At 37.2% G+C, this 19,779-nt stretch overlaps 1 protein-coding gene across 3 annotated transcripts in view; it reads right to left on the reverse strand.

Moving 5' to 3' along the window:
- The window catches only part of ADGRD1 (adhesion G protein-coupled receptor D1), a 161,040-nt gene that overhangs the window by 115,597 nt on the left and 25,664 nt on the right, over positions 1 to 19,779 (reverse strand). For all 3 annotated transcript variants that reach the window (XM_056324881.1, XM_056324890.1, XM_056324874.1), the window contains 5 exons: positions 17,861 to 17,920; positions 16,483 to 16,600; positions 15,452 to 15,562; positions 13,668 to 13,743; positions 10,143 to 10,284 (listed from right to left, as the gene is read on the reverse strand). In XM_056324881.1, the coding sequence (XP_056180856.1) occupies positions 10,143 to 10,284; positions 13,668 to 13,743; positions 15,452 to 15,562; positions 16,483 to 16,600; positions 17,861 to 17,920 (507 nt within the window). The remainder of the gene's footprint in view (positions 1 to 10,142; positions 10,285 to 13,667; positions 13,744 to 15,451; positions 15,563 to 16,482; positions 16,601 to 17,860; positions 17,921 to 19,779) is intronic.

Below are 19,779 nucleotides of genomic sequence, written 5' to 3' on the forward strand. Positions count from 1 at the left end.
CCACAGTGCCTTATCTGGAATTCAGTCACATTGATCTGGAAGACAAACTGAGTTGAACCTGCCTAGAGTTGAGTTAATAGGTCCAGAGGATCCAGAAAGTCGTTTCTCTTCTTCCTTTTACATGGATTATTCAAGACGTAACTAAAGGAGAGGTAGCAATGCACTAGCATTAGATTTCTACTTATTGAAAAACACTGGCAGTAAAATCAACAGACATATTACCTGAAACAAGTATTTATTTTTAGTGTTTGGACTTGATTCTTTTTTCTCTTCAAATTGTTATGAATAATGGAGAATGGAGTTGTACCAGTCTGAAAGCAACATAAGATCACCATAGAGTGAGGAGTGAAAGCTCAGCTTCATGGGAGTCAGCAGTTCTACCACGGATTGTGATTAAATCAGAGTTTTACCCTTTATATTTAATAGATCTCTCTACAAAACAGTTTTAGAAAGATACTCTCTCCAAGTGCCATACTCTAGTGAATTTGAAATTCTCAATCAGCAAACCTATTTCTGAGCTTAAAGAGAAAAACAAAATAGAATTTGGGCATTTTGAGTCTAAATCCAGCTTTTTCTGTTTAAAATCCTACAGTTTACTTCTGCAACTTCAAAACAGCTTGACCTCATCCAGAGATGTTTTACAGGATCTGTGCTCACACTGGGGATTAGGGACTGGTGGTATGTTATTTTTACTTTTCTGTTTATAATTTTAAACAAACTTACCAACTGAATGTTGGCTACTTCACCACCGCAGTAACTTTTTTTCATAACATCTAAATATATATCTGTATTAACATTGTGCAAAGAAACGCAATGTTTTATAGCAGAAACACTGACAGTTCGTTAAGTGTAGCACAACTAGCTGGAACTCCTGCAATAAGCCATCACCACACACAAGGATGCTTTGAGGATGTAGTCACTGATGAGGAACTTAAATAGAAGGAACTAAACTGGATTTTAAAATGTTATTCACAGCTGCGACAGAACTCTACACCACTGGACCAGACTTGATCATGTCAAATATAAACCCCATAATTTTCTCTTCTCCTCCTGTGACAAATATTCAATCAGAGGCACAAGATGCCACAGCTCTGTAAAAGAGGATAACTGTGGAATTATGTTCTGGGCTTATTTTATAAGTCAGCAAGATTTTTCAACGTTTATTGCTTGGTATTGACTGACCTCCAGCTCCTGATGCACTGTCACTTGGAAGCAGCAATTTGAAAGAAAAAGCAAATGCTTTTTGCTGTAGATTGATAACACTTGGTTCCAGTCACCAGTAGTTATTTTCTTTAGGCAAGAGGTAATTTTATAGGTACTAAGTGGAACCTAGCATGCCCAAAGAATAAAAGTCAGCAACTAAACTTAAAACCGAAAGCAAACTTTACTTGAATACTTCCAAAAACATTAAATCACTTCATGATGTCCCCGCTCCTGTTGCAATATCCACCTCAAAGGCAAAGGGCTCATTTACAAAGACATATAGAGGACTTGTTTCATGACAAATGAGTGGTAACACAGGGAAAGTACTGCACTTCCAAAGGCTTAAGTCTGTTCTGACATGAAAATGAAACCTTCTATGAATTACAGCTTATTACAATGCAATCCCGATTCTTTCAACGGGCAATCTTCAATGTGCTTAATGAAAATCTATAATTTTTTTGTTACTGCACATTTCCAGGCTTTTAGAATGGATTCCTATGAGAAAATAAGTCTTGGGATGTTTCTGTTAATAACATTAACAATACAGAACCATTGCTGTATTGTTAAGAGATGCCATATATCATCATAATGACTACTGGTATTTTAAGGTTGCCCAGGAGCAAGAAAATTAGCTGCAACTATGTCCATTTCTCATTTGAACTCAATGGATTTTCTGTATTCTTTATAGCGAGAATTTAACTTTTGCAACAAAGTGCTAAACTTTGTATTGATTTTTAAATTACGAGCTTTTTTTTTTCCTTAATTACAGTACAATCTGTAAGAGTCATAGTTTTAATTGTATTTTATTCAAGTTTTTTCTGGCAAAGTCCACCCAGTGAAAAATGATACCCCTGATCTGCAGATGTGGGCAAAAGTCATTGTTTTTCCTTGATCCATATATAAATTAGTCAACACTTAACTCGTCATAAAAATAAATTGGCTCCATATGGATTTGTCTCTCTCATGGTAGCACTAATATTTGTTTACAAATGGGAATTGGTTATTCTCTCATTTTATTTTCCTATCAGTAATGATGTTAAACAAACCTTGGGATATAGCATGCTCCTGGCCGGGCAAAAGGCAACAGATAGAAGGATGAGATTCAGGTACCTTTTAGAGGAAAAAGCCCCACTGCCTCATTAAAACCTCAGTGAAGTTCCTTACCTTGTTCTCTATCCCCTTGAACTGCAAGAGGACTACCACCAGTTTTTTATAATGGGAGCACAGTTAAGAGGAGAGGAGGTCTATCTTCTCCCTGTACTTTACCATCTCCAAAGGAGGACTCCAAGAGAGCACTTCCCAGATATGCAGGCTGCACTTAACAATGAATGCTGATGCTTTCATATGATTCCTGGTTCTTGAGGTTTAAGGAAGTCAGAATATGAGATGGGATTAACAGGAAAAGCTGGTAAAGCTGCATTGATGAAGCACTCTAGAGAGCAGCAGAGGAAGCAGCTCACCGTGGGGTTCTGATGGGAAACATTCATTGCAGAAAGTAAAACAGCAGAAGCAAGAGAAATGACTGAGAGAGGAGATGGTCAAAAAAATGAGGAGAGAAGCAGCTTGTTTGAATGATTCAGTGTAATAATATGGTAAGAAAGACTAATGCTTCATGGTCATGCAGACAACTCCCCAAGCACTACATTTGTGAAAATGAACCACGTAGAGCAAAGGAATAAGATGGAACAACGTTAGTTAGTTCTAACGTGGTAGTATCTTAGTAAAACACATTTTTTCCTCCAGAATCAAACAAATCTCTAATGTGGCATTTGCATTAACTGTATTAGAGACATATTTATACAGATACATACATACACACACACACACACACACACATATATATATATATAATCTAAAAACTATGATTCTATGATTTGGAGGAAAAAACAGCTACATTAAGATTTCCCAGTTTGTATCTAATCTTCAAGTGAGGCCCTCTAACAGCCAAGACTTTATAATTCTCCAAAACTGCAGCTGCACACATGGCACTTCTGCAAAAAAGAAAGGGAAAATAAAGCCCTGGAAAAAACTACAGAAGCCTCAATGTGGTTGAATCGAGTACAAAAATTTTGCTTCCAGCATAAGGCAATTTTCTCTATGGTATCAGTCAAGGGATCAACAAGGCAGTGAGAAGCACAGTGTGCTCTGGTGCATTACCCAGGGTAGGAATATTCCCCCTTTTGTCTCATGACCTCAGTCTGTCCTTTACCCTCTCTGCACCAAACATGCCTGGATTTATACCAAGCTGGTATTTCTAAGGTGCTGAAAGATGGTCAGCTTCCTTGTCAGGAAAGACAAGAATTTATAGCTACTTACTTTGTCCCCAAGACAGTGTCAAAAAGTGACTTCAGTGTTGACAAAGATCAAGGTCTACGGTACATAGCCCTATGGATTCCCCAAAATGTTGGTGCAATTTTGCACCATTTCTACCTCTGTTACCCCTTCTGACACTTGCCAGAGCATGTTGTGTATGCATTTCAGCCTTGACATTCATCTAGTCTAAATTTCTACCCTGTGCTGTAATTTCTTGGATCACATAAATGAAATGTTAGTTCTTCTCTAGTTGCTCCTGCTGGGAAAAACATCTTGCTAGAAACAGATTTTTTTGTAGGATAATCATTTTACAAAAAGTACTGTTGCTCCACTGCAAAACATCTGGACAGCTCAAGATTAAGTCTTCTCCAGCTGCAAACTACTATCAGTCTTCACACCATCCCATACACACCAAAGGTGTTAGTTGATTCCTGTTATCTTTTTTGCTGGAGACAGTAAGTTGCTGAAGAGCAGAGCATCATCATTTTTAAAATCAGGCAAAAAAAGTCTGCCTTTCACTGAAATGTTCCTGACTAACAACTGACTATGGTAACATATCAAGTTTTGTCCCTTAGAGGGCTTAGGCAAAATTTTGCTGATAAATGTAATATTTATATTAGAACAAATACTGCAACCTATGTAAAAGAAATAATTAAAAAAATGCATCTTTAATTTAACTTGTCATCTTTACAGTTATGAAGAATGATGTCTTTCTGAAGACACTGTATGTCCATCATCTGAAGTTTTGTCGATCATCTTTGACCAGGATGTTAGGAATATAATCTAAAGCTTTTCCGAAGAAATCCTGGACAATTTGCAAAGTTTAACACTTAATACAAGCCCACATTCAAATTCTTTATGTCCATTCAATACTAAAGCCAAAATTATATGCCTCAGGGTAGCTCCACTAAGGAGCATGGATCTAGCTTAACTGTATCTTTACTGTTTTGGTCTTTGGACTTGCTGTTAAAATCACCAATGCATGTGCCACGCTGTAACAGTGAGTTTGATGTGAGTAGCTACCCAGTAGGAACATAGCTATTTCTTTCAGTTTAAGTTCACCAAGGGCTCCCTTAAGTACCATGCAGCCACATTTTCCACAATAACACACATTTGCTAGACATGACCAATGCTTACCACTGTTGATCCTCTCACTATTTACCTTATTATTACTCCAATTTTTCTTGATGGGCCAGAAGTGTTCCAGTTTCTAGAACTACAGAGACTACCACATACTACGGTCAGCAGGTACATCAAGGAGCTGGTAAGTTTAGAGGAAAACACATGTTCACACTGAATATACTGCAATTACAGGCAATACTAGCTGTCAAAGAACATAATCATCTTGCGTTTCAACCTTTGCCTCGCTGTATTCCAGGTCAGCTATAGAAAGAAAACAATATGTACATACTAAGCAAGCTCTTCCCATTATTTGCATGGGTGTATGTTGACTGGCATGACTATTGTGACAAACACTGAATCAACAGAATCAAATATGTAATGATATTGAAAATTTGACTATTAATAAAACAGCTTAGCAGAATTACAACGATAGAGCTGAGTCTAGAGTGTCACAAAGTACTACTTGGTTCTCTCTCATCTTCATCTGGTACCATAAGCAGTGGGAAGGAAGGGACGGTCATTGAAAAGATCCATGAATGTAATTCAATATGTAAGAAGTCTCAAGCAAAAAGGCCCTCAATGATCCCCAGTTATCACAGGAAAAGCTATCTTCTATCTACAGAGAATGGAAACAGGAACTGCTTTTCAGCCCTAGCTATGTCATTGTGTATTGTATTGTATTGTATTGACATGGTGGACAGGAAGAGTGGACAGAGCATTATTCAGAATGGTAGAAAGAATAAAACACTTATTCACTTTATATTCTGATCCAAATAAATTAATTTTAAATCCCTGATGAAGTCTTCTTGCAAAACAGTCTTTCTAAAGCTATTAATATTTTCATAAGACAAAAGAAAAGGGAAGAATAACAGAATAATTGGTTTGGAGGACTGTGCAACAAAACAAACTTGTTAGAATAGTGACAATTAAAGCAAAAATAACACTACAAGTAGTAAAATGTACATATCTATCTTATCTGTAGGGAGTCTTTACTTCATAAGAAGAATTAAATAAGTAATATTTTTATCCTGTGAAAAAAATGGGATGACATTCATCCTGATCCATGAGAACTTCTATTTTAAGTCAGAAAACCATTTTCCACTAATGGAAGCTTGACCAGAAAATTTTCTGCCTGCTCTGTTGATAGAAAGCATGTCAAGCAGCAATACTGGTTCCATGAGAATCCAGCTGTTAGCCTGAACATCATGGGCTAACTGCTGTAATTACTGATGTCCTCTTTTAAATGTCCTCTCTGATGGAGGTGAGTCTGTGGTCTAGCCTCCCTAGTCCTCATATCCCTGAAGTGAACAGCCTATGTATTAACTTCTCAGCTCCTGTGACCCACAGCACCAGTTTAGCCTCCCCCTCAGGCTGTGCACCCTGCCCACTGCCCTATGGTGCTCTCTAGAAAAGGAAGCATTAACGTGTCATTTACAAATATGCCCTGCATCCTTACCTAATTGAGTAGATATTAGCATCAGTTTGTATTGCCTCATGTTTCAATGAGAAACAGAAATTTGATCATCTGACGAGGTCCTAAAAGCTGATAAGAAACACAGACAGTTTCATACAAACCCAGAGAATCATTGCTCGAGAGGAGATTTAACAGTGAGATAGGCTGTAGAATGATAAATGCTCTGTGAAGTTTTGATTCAAGAGGTGATATTCAGTTCACAGACATTTTCTTTGTACCTATTTCCTAAACAAGACGTTTTATTTTCTTCCTTTTGTTTTCTGTTGCTCAATGATTGACACTTTTCCTACTAGACACAGTAGAAGAAAAAGATATAAAATTTAATTGAGCTGGGCCAAGCACCACTACAACCAGTACAAGAAACAATATTCTTTCACTCCTCTTATTTTTATACTTGTAAAATCCAGTAGACTCCACAGATCAGCTGAAAAAAAGTCAGACTCAAACTTAAATTTTAATAGAGAAAAACTATTTGTTTGGACTTATTTTTTACTTTTTCTTATTACACTTCCCTCTTAAACTGAGAACATTACGTGGAACAAACTGGCAACTATGGGACTGGTATCCACTTCAAATGCTTCTTCCATTATTACAAGCAAGTAAGCAAGCAGTATTTTAATGGATGAAACAGGTTTCTAAGCCAGATTTTATGCTCTTGGTTTAATTATTATATTCAGTCATAAACTTACATAAATAGCTTGACTGTTACACTTTAAAGTACGTACTTGAACATAGTGATCTTGCAGCCAGAATTTCTTTTACATATTAAATTCTACTTCTATTTCATAAGTAATCATACTCAACTGAATGAAACCGCTTCAGACAGTAAAATAATATGCAGTATGATAGAAAGGACCCATGCTGCTATCATATGAAAGCTTTCAGAGACATGTAGTCATTTCCTGAGCTGCTTGAACTAACTTCTGTAAATTTGTTTAAGTAATTTACTTAAGTAGATTTACAATTGTCTAAATCTACATATTTTTAAACTATTCCATGGAATTCACTGGAGACACAGCAAAGTTAAAGAGAACACATTTGGCCCACCGTTGACATACTTATGTATAACAACTGGAAGGTATAATCTATTCATCCATTCCCTGATATTAAACATACCTACTAATTAAAAGCCAGAAGAGAAATTATATTCCCAAAGCAATAGGTGTCAGAGACAAGCAGTCTTCCTATCAAGTTCAATGCATTTACCACTTCAGCAGAGCTGCACACATTCTACTCACAACTCCTCACTGCACATCTTCCTCACAGACAAAAATTCAGTTTATTTCTACCTACACTATATCTTTGTTTCTAAAGAATACTCACAGAATTTGGAATCCATATACAAGATAGCCAGAGGCATTTGGGTTGGTTCTGTTGCTCACTAGTAGGGTTTTTTTTTAGCAAAGTCACACCATCAGCAAAAAAAAAAAAAACACAAGAAAGGCAGAGCAGATAACTAGATGTATTCCCATTGCCCAGATCTCATACTATAGCTTTATTAATTCTCTTTACAAACTTTTTTGCCAAGTTCTCCTTTTAAACACCTATTCTGACACTAGATTATACTCTTCCACTGGGAAAACAATATAAATGAAATATGGCAAATAAATTAAATAAAATATTTTATGAGGTCAAAGCAGATTTTCTGTTTCACACATCTGATGATTTCAGAATGTTTTGGTATTTGAAAGTGTTTTAGCATTTGGATTTTTTTACATCTAATTTGAAATTTTAAAAGGAATTTTAGAAACCAAGCTAGGAGATACACAAAGTGTTTCACCATCAGATAACACTGAAATCAGGTTCTGGAACAGGCATAGAAAATATCCCACACAGTTGCATTTAATTTTGATTTGAAAAACACTGGAGAAATGGATGTTTAGTCCACCACTGGAGCTGTTTCTAATTCAAGTCCACAAACTGTTCAGGGGTAAAAAACACAATGAGATTATGAATTTTCTAACAGTACTTGTGAAGCAAAAATGTCACTGCACCTCTTAAACTTCTTGTCAAAGTAACAGAATGGTACCAGTTAATAAAATGTAAAAGCCAGCAGCAGATTATTACTTGAGGGAATAGGTAAGCAGATGAAGGGTTCCCTGCCTTTCAGAGGGATGCACCTTTTGTGCTTTATCCATCTCCTTTCAGGGTTGTATGCCTAAGAGCAAAATCTAGCACAATTATCCCAACATAGTTTATTGAACAGAGTTTAAGATCATGCTCACTACACATTTAGAAATACTTCACCCCTTCCATTATAAATTAGGAGAACTTTAAACGCAAATGCACTGACATGTATTTACGGACTGATTTCAGACAGCACTGAGCTACTTTTTCAGTGCTGTTAACACAACGGGGTAAGTTTCCCCATTTCCCGCAATGCTTTTAAAAAATAAAATAAAACTCAGAAAACAAACAAAAAAACCCCCAAACACAGACACACAAAAAAACCCCACCACAAACCAAAATCAAGTCACACCTGAAGAGGTGTTCTTATGATCAGACCTGAACATTCCCCAGAATGGAAGTAGCTGTATAAATACTGTGGTAGATAATAGATGGCTGCCTGTGAATGCATTGCCAATCAGCAGTAATAGGTCTGTAAGAGACAACAGCCACTCCTCTGATGCACAATACAAAGCACATACTGCTCTAGGCAGAGTATGAAACTCCCAATCAACCTGTATCCATTACACACAGGATACATTAGACAGACATGTTCATACCACATTCTCATGGATTCTGCTGACTAAACCAGAGAAAGCGATGATAAATGCAAAATTTTTAACTGTATACCAAGATCCTAGTGATCTTCACAGTGAAAGTCAACAGGCATAAAGATAAAAACCAACTGGTTTAACAGCCTGCTAGTAAATTATCACAGTAAATCATGAGAAGGTACCTGCATAAATAAAGCAAAGTACATTTTATAAATGACCTACACAAAATACAGTCTTCACTTTGCAAGTGCCCGCCTCCAAAAGGCCCCTAGGGACACTGAAGAGAGTCCTTAGTTTGAAAAGCTGTCAGCAACACACTATTCATCTCTATGCCTTACGGTCATATATCTGTTTTCTGCAGCCTACTCCATCTTTATCCGTAGCCCAACAGGAAGAAGATAAATTGGCTTGAAAACAGCCATTGAAAAAAACATGATAAAATATTCAGAAGAACATAAAAGAGATGTTTTCTAGTAACTGAGATCTTTCTTTTCCATTCAACACTAAGTAGGTTATAGATGCTACACGTCTCATGCCAGCACCTCATAGTTTTAACTCAACTATTCTACATTTCACTGACAAGAAAAAGAGGTATCTTATTCTCCAAGGGCAAACAAAACCAGCTCTTTTTCCAGTTTCTGGCTGGAATATGCTAATTAGTGAAACTGAAATGTCTTACCAAAAATGATCAGTTTGAATATAACTTGTCTCTGAGTTTTCTCAGATCCTCACATTTCTTGTCTCTTGTTTCTCAGATTCAGAATGCTCTGCTCTCTAGAAAGGGCAGTTCACACCTGAACAGGGATTTAAACCTGCCTCTCTCCTATTCCACGAGATACCGTGCTCATCATACCTGTCTCTGCCCTTGAAGGAGTTCCTTCTGTAGGTTTATTCATGAGAACATTCAGAACACCTCAGTTGTCTCAGTGTGGATTAAGACCAAAAGCAAAAACCATAAGTGCATTCTTGGTTTTAACAGCTCTAACGAGAAAGCGGTAATTCATACCATCCTGTTGTAGATTGGACAAACACATCCACAGAGCAATGCATACAGAAAGGCCTAAAGCTCTACTTGTCACATCATCTTTTTTTTCAACATGTACACTAATCAGCCTTTTGCACTGATGGAAACAGAAGTCATTGAAATGTAATGGCTGGAAAAACATAATATTGTAGTCACAAATGCCATCTGAATTGCTACTAAAAACGCCCATAAAAACTACAAGAGAAATACAAAAAAGTCATGACAGATACTGAAGTTTTGAACAGCTTTGACAATAACCTAAACAGGTAGTTTCCATTTCACTTACCAATTTGTGGGTCAGATGGATGGTAATAAGAGGAGATCCTGACAGATTGTGGCACAACTTGGGTGGAGGTTCCACTCTGATAGAGATGAGATAACTGGTTGCTGAGATCATACAACCTTTGTAGGCGGCAGCTTCAGCAATCCTTGGAAAGAAACAAACATATTAAGGAAGCAGAACAATAAATTTTTTTTAGTTCATCCACAACACCCACAACAGGAGCACAGAACCTCCTTTTTCCATTCAAGACAATGAATTTCTATAGGGGAGCAAGATCTGGTGCTCAGGATCCTACAGGACTAGAAACAACAGCTAAAAAGTACAGAGAACAGCTTTAGGCATTAGGAGACTTGGTATCATAAGTACTACTTCATTATGCTCCTCTTCTGTAAAGGTTTCTGAAAGTGCTTTAGATAATTAGAATCCTACAAGTATCTAAAAATAACCTAAGCAAAGCAATCTAAGTGAGGAGAAAACTTCTGGGGGTTTCAGGCTAATTACACATACATGTGAGTGTGTAAAACACATTATATATAATGCAAATAAATGTACACAGATTAATATATTTAAAAGTAATTTATAGCTTTACTTTGAAAAATTGATTATGTCCAGTTAGGTTTGTTAGTAAGTCAGGTCACAATAAAAACAGCCGAATCTGACTAATCATCTAATTAGTCCAGGTAAGTTTTTTTTCTAGGCTGAAGTAATTTTGCAGTACGTAAGAACCCTTTCATTTCTGCTTTCAGACAGAAGTTATGACTTTGGCATTTTCACACATTTAGAAGTAACTAAGATCCATCTGGTTGTAGGGCAAAATTTTTTAGGCTGTCAGTAACAAATTGTGCAGGAGTAAAATGGCCTCTGTCATCTAACTCTTCAGTATGAATGGTGAATGGTATTTACTATGAGAAATATGAGCCACAGCAAATTAACCATCACCGTGGGTTTCCAAACAGCACACCACTGGAAAGAGCCAGTTTGCAAAGCACATTTAAAAATACCTTATTTATATCTGCCACTTGTTTGCAATGGTTTCTTTTCTTTTTTCCCCAGAAAAAAAAAATATCATGTCAGATATTAAAATAAATTCATTCAGTTCATCAGCAAGGTCAAATGAAACAGAACTAATTTAGCACAACCCCAAGCACCAGTCCTTAGTTCTGACCACACAAAAACATCAGTATCAGAGATTACTTCTGCTCCCAGTAACCAGCATGTTCATCTGAAGGCAGAATTTGCTACACTGATATGAAAAGTCTAAGTTTAGAGAAGGACTAGTAATGTTAAGACCACTATGCAACATTGTGAGATTTCCCCTACACAGATTAACAGGGTGGGCATTTCTTCTACACCCATTATCTGCCGTTTTAACTTTAGAGAGCTAGATGAATTTTGAAGTGTGAAAAAACTTCAACACAAGCAAGAAAAAATGTTTGTGTTTCGTGCTTGTATATGCAGGTCTTTCTTCACCGTGGCCCTGGAATTTAGATGATAGTGAGTCCATCATCTGAATACCTTCATTGGGATTCCGACAGAGCTACACAAACTGTATATGACTGGAAACAGAACAGGGCTCAAAGCCTTTTTTTGTTTTGATTCTTTTTTGGTAAAGAATCAAAACCGACTCCTCTTAGAAACTGCTATTTATGTAGTCTGAAAATAGAAGTCATCTGCCTGAACAGCACAAATGCTCCGAGTTCTGGTTTTAGCTTTCCACCACAAAAGAAAAAAAAAATTGCCCTTAAGAAGAAAGTAGACAGGCTTCAAATTACAGGTGTTCAAGTAGCCCAGTGCTAGAAGAAACATAAAGTCTTTAAAACAAACTACTCTGGAAAAACGTTACTCTACTGAAATGTAAGACAAAAAGTTATAATAGTACAGCACAAAAAAGAAAACCATCCAGAAGAGAAGTGCAGACTCACTTTTAAAACTTTAATACCTGGGGTTTGATTCTACAGAGGGAAATCGCTAAGCTAGCATTCCCCGTATTACTAGTGGTTTAGATGTTGTTTTGGACAGATCCACGTGTAAAATTTTATAGACATGATTCTGTAGTGCATTACCTACTGCAAACAGTTCAAGTAGTTTGGATTAATTATCAAAACCTAGAAGATGTTTCTTCTCCAGTGTCTTTGCGTTTCTCTTTAACATTGCAGCAGGGCCAGATCCTTCCTTCTCAAAAATGAGTGTTAAAGAATACATACAACTCAGTGGAACGGGAATAGGTCTCCAGGCTGTTCTATACCACAAAATTCAGAGAATATACTCAAAGATGATGTAACTGTTATGTTTTGCTATATCAGAGCCCCAGGAGATTTAGACTCTGACAATGCACTAGAATACAGCGGTTTGACATGCAGCATCTTTAATCATACTATGTTTGCTAAACTTAGACCTAACTCAAGACCATATCATTTCTTTTTCTCTGAGAAGCTGAGATTATAGCTTATTATCTTCATAAATTACACGAATCCTCCTGCCTGAAAAACTTAAGCCACCATAAATTATTGCCTCCATTTCTTCATGTCAGTAAGAAATATTGCACACTAACGTAAAGGTTCCTTTACATCCACCTGCTAGGAGCTTATTTTTGAGAGACCAGGGTAAACAACCAAACAGCTGCCTACTTGATTTAAAAAATGCCATTCAGTAATAGCTGTGTGATTACCTCATGTGATCAATCTGGTCATAAACCAGGATTCTTTACCTTACCCTAAAGTTCACAAGTGAGTTCCTGCGGTCATGACCTTCCATGTAACCGTACATAAACAAAGGAGGGCAATCCCTGACGTTAATGACAGCTGAGATGCTGCATCTTTCCTTCCTCTGACACAAACACAGCAAAAAGTCACAGACTGGAAAAGACCTGAGAGGAAGTGTAAACTAATCTGTGTACCCCAGTGAAGATCAAATAAAACCATAAAGTCATACTAGCTTAAAAGGAAAGTATATAATAATTTACATGAATGGTCTCCAAAATTCCCTGGGGAACTGTATTGCTGAGAGGTATACAGGTCTGCATGCACTTTGTCTCATCTGCTAGTGATTTCATTGACACAGCTTATAAAACAAAAGGTCTTTAAAACATTGCCTGGTCTCCTGTTATAAAATTACCTTGTGGGTTTCTAGGATTAGGATTCAGATTTTATCTAAAGAGCTACATGATGTTTTCTTACTCATTTCCTTTAAGTGCAAGATCTATCTTTATGTGTGTCAGGAGAAAAGATGTAATTTCCTTTTATGAGACAGATTAAAATTATGAAATTCTAATACCAGATGTGATGAATGGAAGGAAAAGACAAAGAAAGACAAATGTGTCACTACAGGGATCTATTTTACTACAACATAAAATAAAATATCTAAAGTAAGCTTCAATCTCTCTCTCTACGTGTCCTCAATATTGCAGAATCATGATTATGGCTAGTAATTTATTTACAGTTGATAATGCCATTTGGTAATGACTGTTTGAAGGTGTATCACTAAGGTAACAAACAAGCTGTTACAGCATGAGAAGTCTGAGATACTTACTTGGTATCCATAGGGTTAATATTATGAAAGAAATAATGCACTTCATGGTAAAGCAGGCCAACAATGGTAATCCAAGCTGTGAAAAGGAAACAGGAGTTATTCCTCAGAGCAACAGTTCTACGCAAGGAACCTTTCTCTCCTAGACCTGAAACTCTGTGTTAATTAAGAGCCTTGATTTCTGTAGACTTTCATATCTTTGCATATTATTCCTTTAGGTAAGTGAAAAAGTACGAACATTTGCAGTGCAGCACAGGGGACAGATAACAAAAGCAAAACAGAAGGATGCCTGCCCTGCACAACTGTACCTCTAAAATGAGTTGTTAAAATAATCTGTTTGCAATTGCAAATCCCCCACATAGCACTAGAAAGTATCACATGACATACCAGTCAATGTCTCAATAGTAGCTACACTAATCTCAAGGTTACTACACGACCACCTACTTTAACTGGCAGTTTATGAAACCCAGACATGGGCAACCCCTTTCCGCTTTGGCTGTCCGTTTACTGCCTGCATTCCAAGTATTTATGGGTACACCAGCATCTCAGTGAAGAGACAAGAGTATTTTCTAAGTGTTAGTGATGCAGATGTCTTTTACTATCTCTTTTGCCAGGTTCCAAACATTTATAGTGTCAACTGTTTAAGGTTCACATTCGCTCATTTGGACAGCGTAGAAGTGTGGCCTGAAAGCTGAAACTACTCAGAAGTGAGCTTTAGCGGGGGGGGGGGTGGGGGGGGGGTGGGGGGTGGGGGGAAAAAGTGTTAAACATTTAATGGGCTGCATTACTTCAAAATATCAAGCATGATAATATTCTGAAGAGAAAAAAAATGCATAGTGAGGGACTTAAAGTGGGAAAGGAAAAAAGTCCCCTCACATGCTATTTTTAGCGTTACAAGCTGGTTAACAATTATAGTTATTCAAGCCTCAGAGCATTTGCAAAGAAGTCTCCAGCCAGCGTCCCCTGCCAGTGCAAAGAAACAAAGCTATCATCCCAAATCAGGTAGTCTGTTCAGTAATTATTAAGAGTCTTTCTCACTGCATAGGTTATCTGCAGCTAACTTTGCTCTTCGCGAATTGGGACCAACCATCCTTTAACAGAGGTGACTGAGTAAAGTCAGATTTTCAAAGATCTGAGGATGTAGGTAGATATTTTTGTAAATAGGTTCCTTCAATCCCTGATTAAAACATAGGTAATTAACTTCAAACACTGTTATTTTAGAGTCATGACTAAAGCTTCAGATTTTTGCTATACCTTGCTTTTGAGACTTAAAATTTTAGCCTAGGTATGGATTTGTGACTTCTGCCTTTTTGCCTTGACTGTAGTCTACACCTTTGTTCTGTTTCTGTAGCTGCTGTTGCTTCAACCTGTCATTTTATAGTTCGATTTCATAAAAAAATTTAAGAGCGATTTTGCATGAAGAAGTAAGTAATACCTGATCTGACATCCTGGAATTTCTTAAATATCACCAGTTCACGTGATTACAATTTATGAAATTACGACTCCTCTGATGTAAAAAGATGCCAAAATTAAATGGCTCCAGTCTCCGTGGCCCAGCTGTATTATTCAAGATTAGTTTAAGTAATACGAAAATTCTACCGCATTAATCATTCATTAGTATGACAAGACAACTGCTGCTTCTTTAGAGCTAGTACAATCAACAGTGATCAAATTGGTTACTTGGAAAAATAAAGCAAACCAAATCCTGTTTTCAAGCAATTTCAAAAATTGCATTTTTGGATATCCTGTTTACATCATTCCACTCCTCCCTTTAAATTTTTCCTTACCTTTTTCATTAAAAGCTTCACTGGGAATGAAAATATAACTCTGTCCTCGAGATGGAAATCGATAGTGGGACAAATTCAGAGTCTGAGGATGCATTTTGACCAAGGCATAATCTGTGTGATAACCCAAACAAAAATATGATAAAATCAATAGTCTCTACCACCTACTTGATTATTTAACCAGACTTTCCTAATAGCCATTGGAAGACATGAATTTAAAACCCCAGATGTTTGCAGAAAGTACTGCAAATTCCCTGAGTATAAAAAAATGTCCTTTATATTTGACTCATTTATGACAGAGAAGGTGGTACATGCACTGTTAATATACCATGGATCATTTCACCCATGCTCAAATACTGAGCCTGCAAAGGCAAGCAAAACACATTGATAACATACTTTTCCACTGACATTTGAAGGCATTTCAGACCTGCACTGCTCCATTTGAGAATGCCAGTGTCCAAGTGAGTATGTGCAGTGATTAACGGTACCATTGACTGCTCAGGTTATTTGCCCCCTCACAGGGGTCTCACCAAGGCAGAGCAGAATGCCAGAACAGATAAGCTATCTTTGTTACCTGTAACATCCAAAGACACAGACGCAATTTGGGTGCTAGGATGCTAAACAGCAGTAAAATAAAATTCTCCTAAAAGGTCAAAACTATTCCTATTATTTTGCAGTTTCTTGCAAAAACCTTGCAAAATTAAGGTTTTGTAGCATCCAGACATCTGCAGCTTCAAAGGGCTGCATAAGAGCTCTAGGTTCCTCAACTACCTACTAGTGTAGTATTACTAGATTAATTTAATGGAATTCATATTCTAAACTCCCTCCCCAAATAATCTCAAGTACTGTCAGAGCTGATTACCTCTGGAATGACTGCACAGCCAGCTTTCTACAACTGAAATACTGTTATGCATTTAAAAGAGAAAAGTATCTGTTTTGATTTCCTCCTTCATGTTGGCAAAGGAGAAGTTGCAAGCACAGAAGCATTTAGGACATCCAGACAGTCCAGAGAGAAGATTTCTACTAAATCCTACCTGCAACAGATGATGTGCCTTCAACAGTTAAAGGTAATAAGTTTTCATCCAGATTGTGTGTCATATGAGCCATCACACTGTCAATAATTTGAATTAAACTTCCAAATATGCGAGCAGTCTGGGGGAAGAAGACAGACAAGGCTCTACAACAAAAGAAACTGCACTTTACAGCACAAACTGCCAAGGTGCCATGTTATATTCCCATGTGGCTGACCATTCAACTGTCCAAAGACAAACACGACTTTCTCCACAACCTCTTCCACATATAGTGGATAAAACATAACGCAAACTGATGCCACCCTGAGCCTGACCTTATAAAATACTATGTTTTATAGAATGCCTCCAAACTACTCTCTTCTCCCACCAGCATTTGACAGTCAGTTACACTCAGGATTCAGCAGAATGAGGCCAAGAACTGAGCAGATTTTTCTGACAATATATAGAGACTGGTATCAAATCCTTATTGGAATGTAAGCTGAGACACTGCACTTTGGCCTTTCTTTCATCTTTATCAAAATGGTCCCCAGTATAAAACTACTTCTGAAGAGTTTGTATGTCCCCTGGAAAACAAACCTCCAGGCTGAAACCTGATCCATAAAATCTCAGAGTGAATTTATGTGTCAATGAAAAGGAAATCTATTTTATCTGAAATCTATTTACATCAGACATGCTCAAGGATTTTTAGGCTAAGAACTTAAATCAATTAGACAACTTTCCATCTTAAAATCATTTTAGGCTTCAGTAAGATCTTAATTTACTTTAACCCCTCCTTCTCTCAGTTTAAAAAGCTCTCTGTTTTGAAATACATGCTCCCTTACGATTCAAACAAAAATCTCAGGAAATTCCTGGGTTCCTCCTGCAATTATTTCTCTGCACTCTAAAAGGCCGACCAGAAGCGAAAGAACATAGATAAAAGTTACTTTTCCCTACATTAGGGAAAATCTCTCTCAAAGCTTCAGTTCATAAACAGCTATTATCATGTTTCACATGCATTGAAAAACATAAATCTACAAGATAAATACAAAGTTTTAAGTATCAAAGTTCAGTGCTAAAAAAGGAGTGATTAAACACTTACTTTAGTGACAGCATCTGTTATTTTATAAATACAATTTTGTTTAATTCATCCTGAAATACGTGAAAACAGCAACAGATAGAATTTCCTTATTTTAACCCTTAAAAAAGCATTATAAAAGAAAATTACATAATTGTCTTGTCTGGGGACCTTTACTGTAAATATGAAAGTGACATATCAGAAAATACTAAGTCATACTGCCAAAAAGTCCTAACAAGAATAATAATGGAGGTAACCAGTTTCACCACTATCCACGTGAGATTATGCAACTAAAGTAACTGACAAATCTAATCCCATTTGTCTTACCTCTGGTACATCAGTCCAGTTGGGCAATGACAGAAAATCTTCAATAGCTTTTAAAAAAGCCTAAAAGATAAATAAAACTATATTATTTGATTACATCTCCTGGCAATGATCCAAGGCAGATCTCTGCTAGGGTTTTCTTAGGTTTATTTTAAGATGACAGTCCCATTTTCATTCAAGTCACAGATTCATCACTGCCTGCCAGCACTCTCATCATGTTCTGCATGGTGACATTTTCAAGTAATACTTTATTTATTAAAACTAACAACACTGTGAAACTCCTAAATTGCAATCATTACACTACAGCTGAGGTGACAACACTGGAACTAAGACTAAAGTGAACTTACGCTCTTGTTCTATCTAAACTCATATGACATTAATACTTCTTTTGATCTTAAGATGACTAGCTATTGCAACAGCAGTAGATAAATATCTCTGTTGCATCACCTGTACAATTTATTATCTGCTTAACTTCTGTACTTAAAGGGTGGTTTTGAGTCATGGTGGGCACTCAACTGCTCAGCACAATACAGTCCCTGTCCTAAGGAGTCTTACTGATGAAGACAAAGAGAAGGAGAAGAAAAGGGAGCACAGAAAATTACACAAGAAAAGCCCTACATCTCTCGCTTAAACTTCCCTGTTAAAATGTTTTTAAAGCATCAACTGAATATAGAAAAGTTCTACTGAGAAACATGGAAGAAAGCTGCAAGACTTCTGAGCATAATTTTACAAGTCATAATACACAAGGCAGTACCAGAGCTTTGCTGTATGAGCTTGCTTTTGGGCAGCATAAACCTCGCAGCCCCTCTCAAACATTCAGTGTGGAATTCTACCTGGCATGCACAGAAGTCATCCTAAACCCAGGACCCAGCCCAAACTGCCCACAGCACTTGGTGAGTATCTCTTTTCAGGACACAGCACCACTCCAGAACTACTCCAAGAAGGATGTGTTAGACCACTGGAAAGGGAGGGAAAGCAGGAGTGCTGGAGCTCCTGAGTAGAGCAGCATTATAACAGAAAACACAAGCCCGATCTGTAAGAAGCAATGCATTATATATGTGTGTCAATAATCAGAAAGTTTATTGCGTATCACTTAAATCAAATTTTCTTGTGCTGTGAGGCATATGACAACCAGGACAGAGATAATTTTACAGTTATGCTCAGTGCCCATCTTACAGGGAATTAGCTGCAGACAATACAAAGCCTAACCCTCAATCAGACAAATGACAGAGTCTGCATGTCTGATCAGGACTGTTGTGTTTACTTCACAAAACAGCTTTGCTAAAGATAATCATGTCCCACATTTCTGTCTGCAAATCACTTTCATGGCACACAAAGCCACATCAGATAGCATGAATGAGCATCCAAATGGCAACTGAAATGATGTGGGAAACAGGTATGATATCTGACAGGATGATGTCCCATTTTCAATTTAAAGCCCACACAAAATTTTCAGCAAAACAAAGGAAATAACGTATTAGAGCTTTTTAGAAGGGCTTTTGCTACATATTAAATGTGATCCACGAAATCCAAGCTTTACAGTTTGCAACTGCTAAGCTTTTTACACAAACTACCAATTGCTGTCCATGTAGTTTTCAGAAGCATTTATTTATATTGTCTGAGTAAATAATCCTTGTCACTCTGGTATTACCCACAGGCTTAAAGGAACAATCACTACTGAGTCCAGAGCGGAGTACTGTAATAATAGCTTTCTAGCCTGCTGAAATCGGGGAATTAGATGTCCATCGTTTTACAGAAAGCAAACTTTGTTAACAGAACATGACCACTTGTCCTCATCCTCAGCTTAGACTGCAAAAAACTGCTTCCCCCCAGCCCCCACCCCTTGTGGATTAGCTTAAACAAAAATAAATTACTTAGTTAAGCTTTGGACCTGATCTTTCCATGAACCAGTTTCAGTGCAG

This window comes from Falco biarmicus, chromosome 1 (assembly GCF_023638135.1).
Source record: "Falco biarmicus isolate bFalBia1 chromosome 1, bFalBia1.pri, whole genome shotgun sequence".
Taxonomy (NCBI): Eukaryota; Metazoa; Chordata; class Aves; order Falconiformes; family Falconidae; genus Falco; species Falco biarmicus.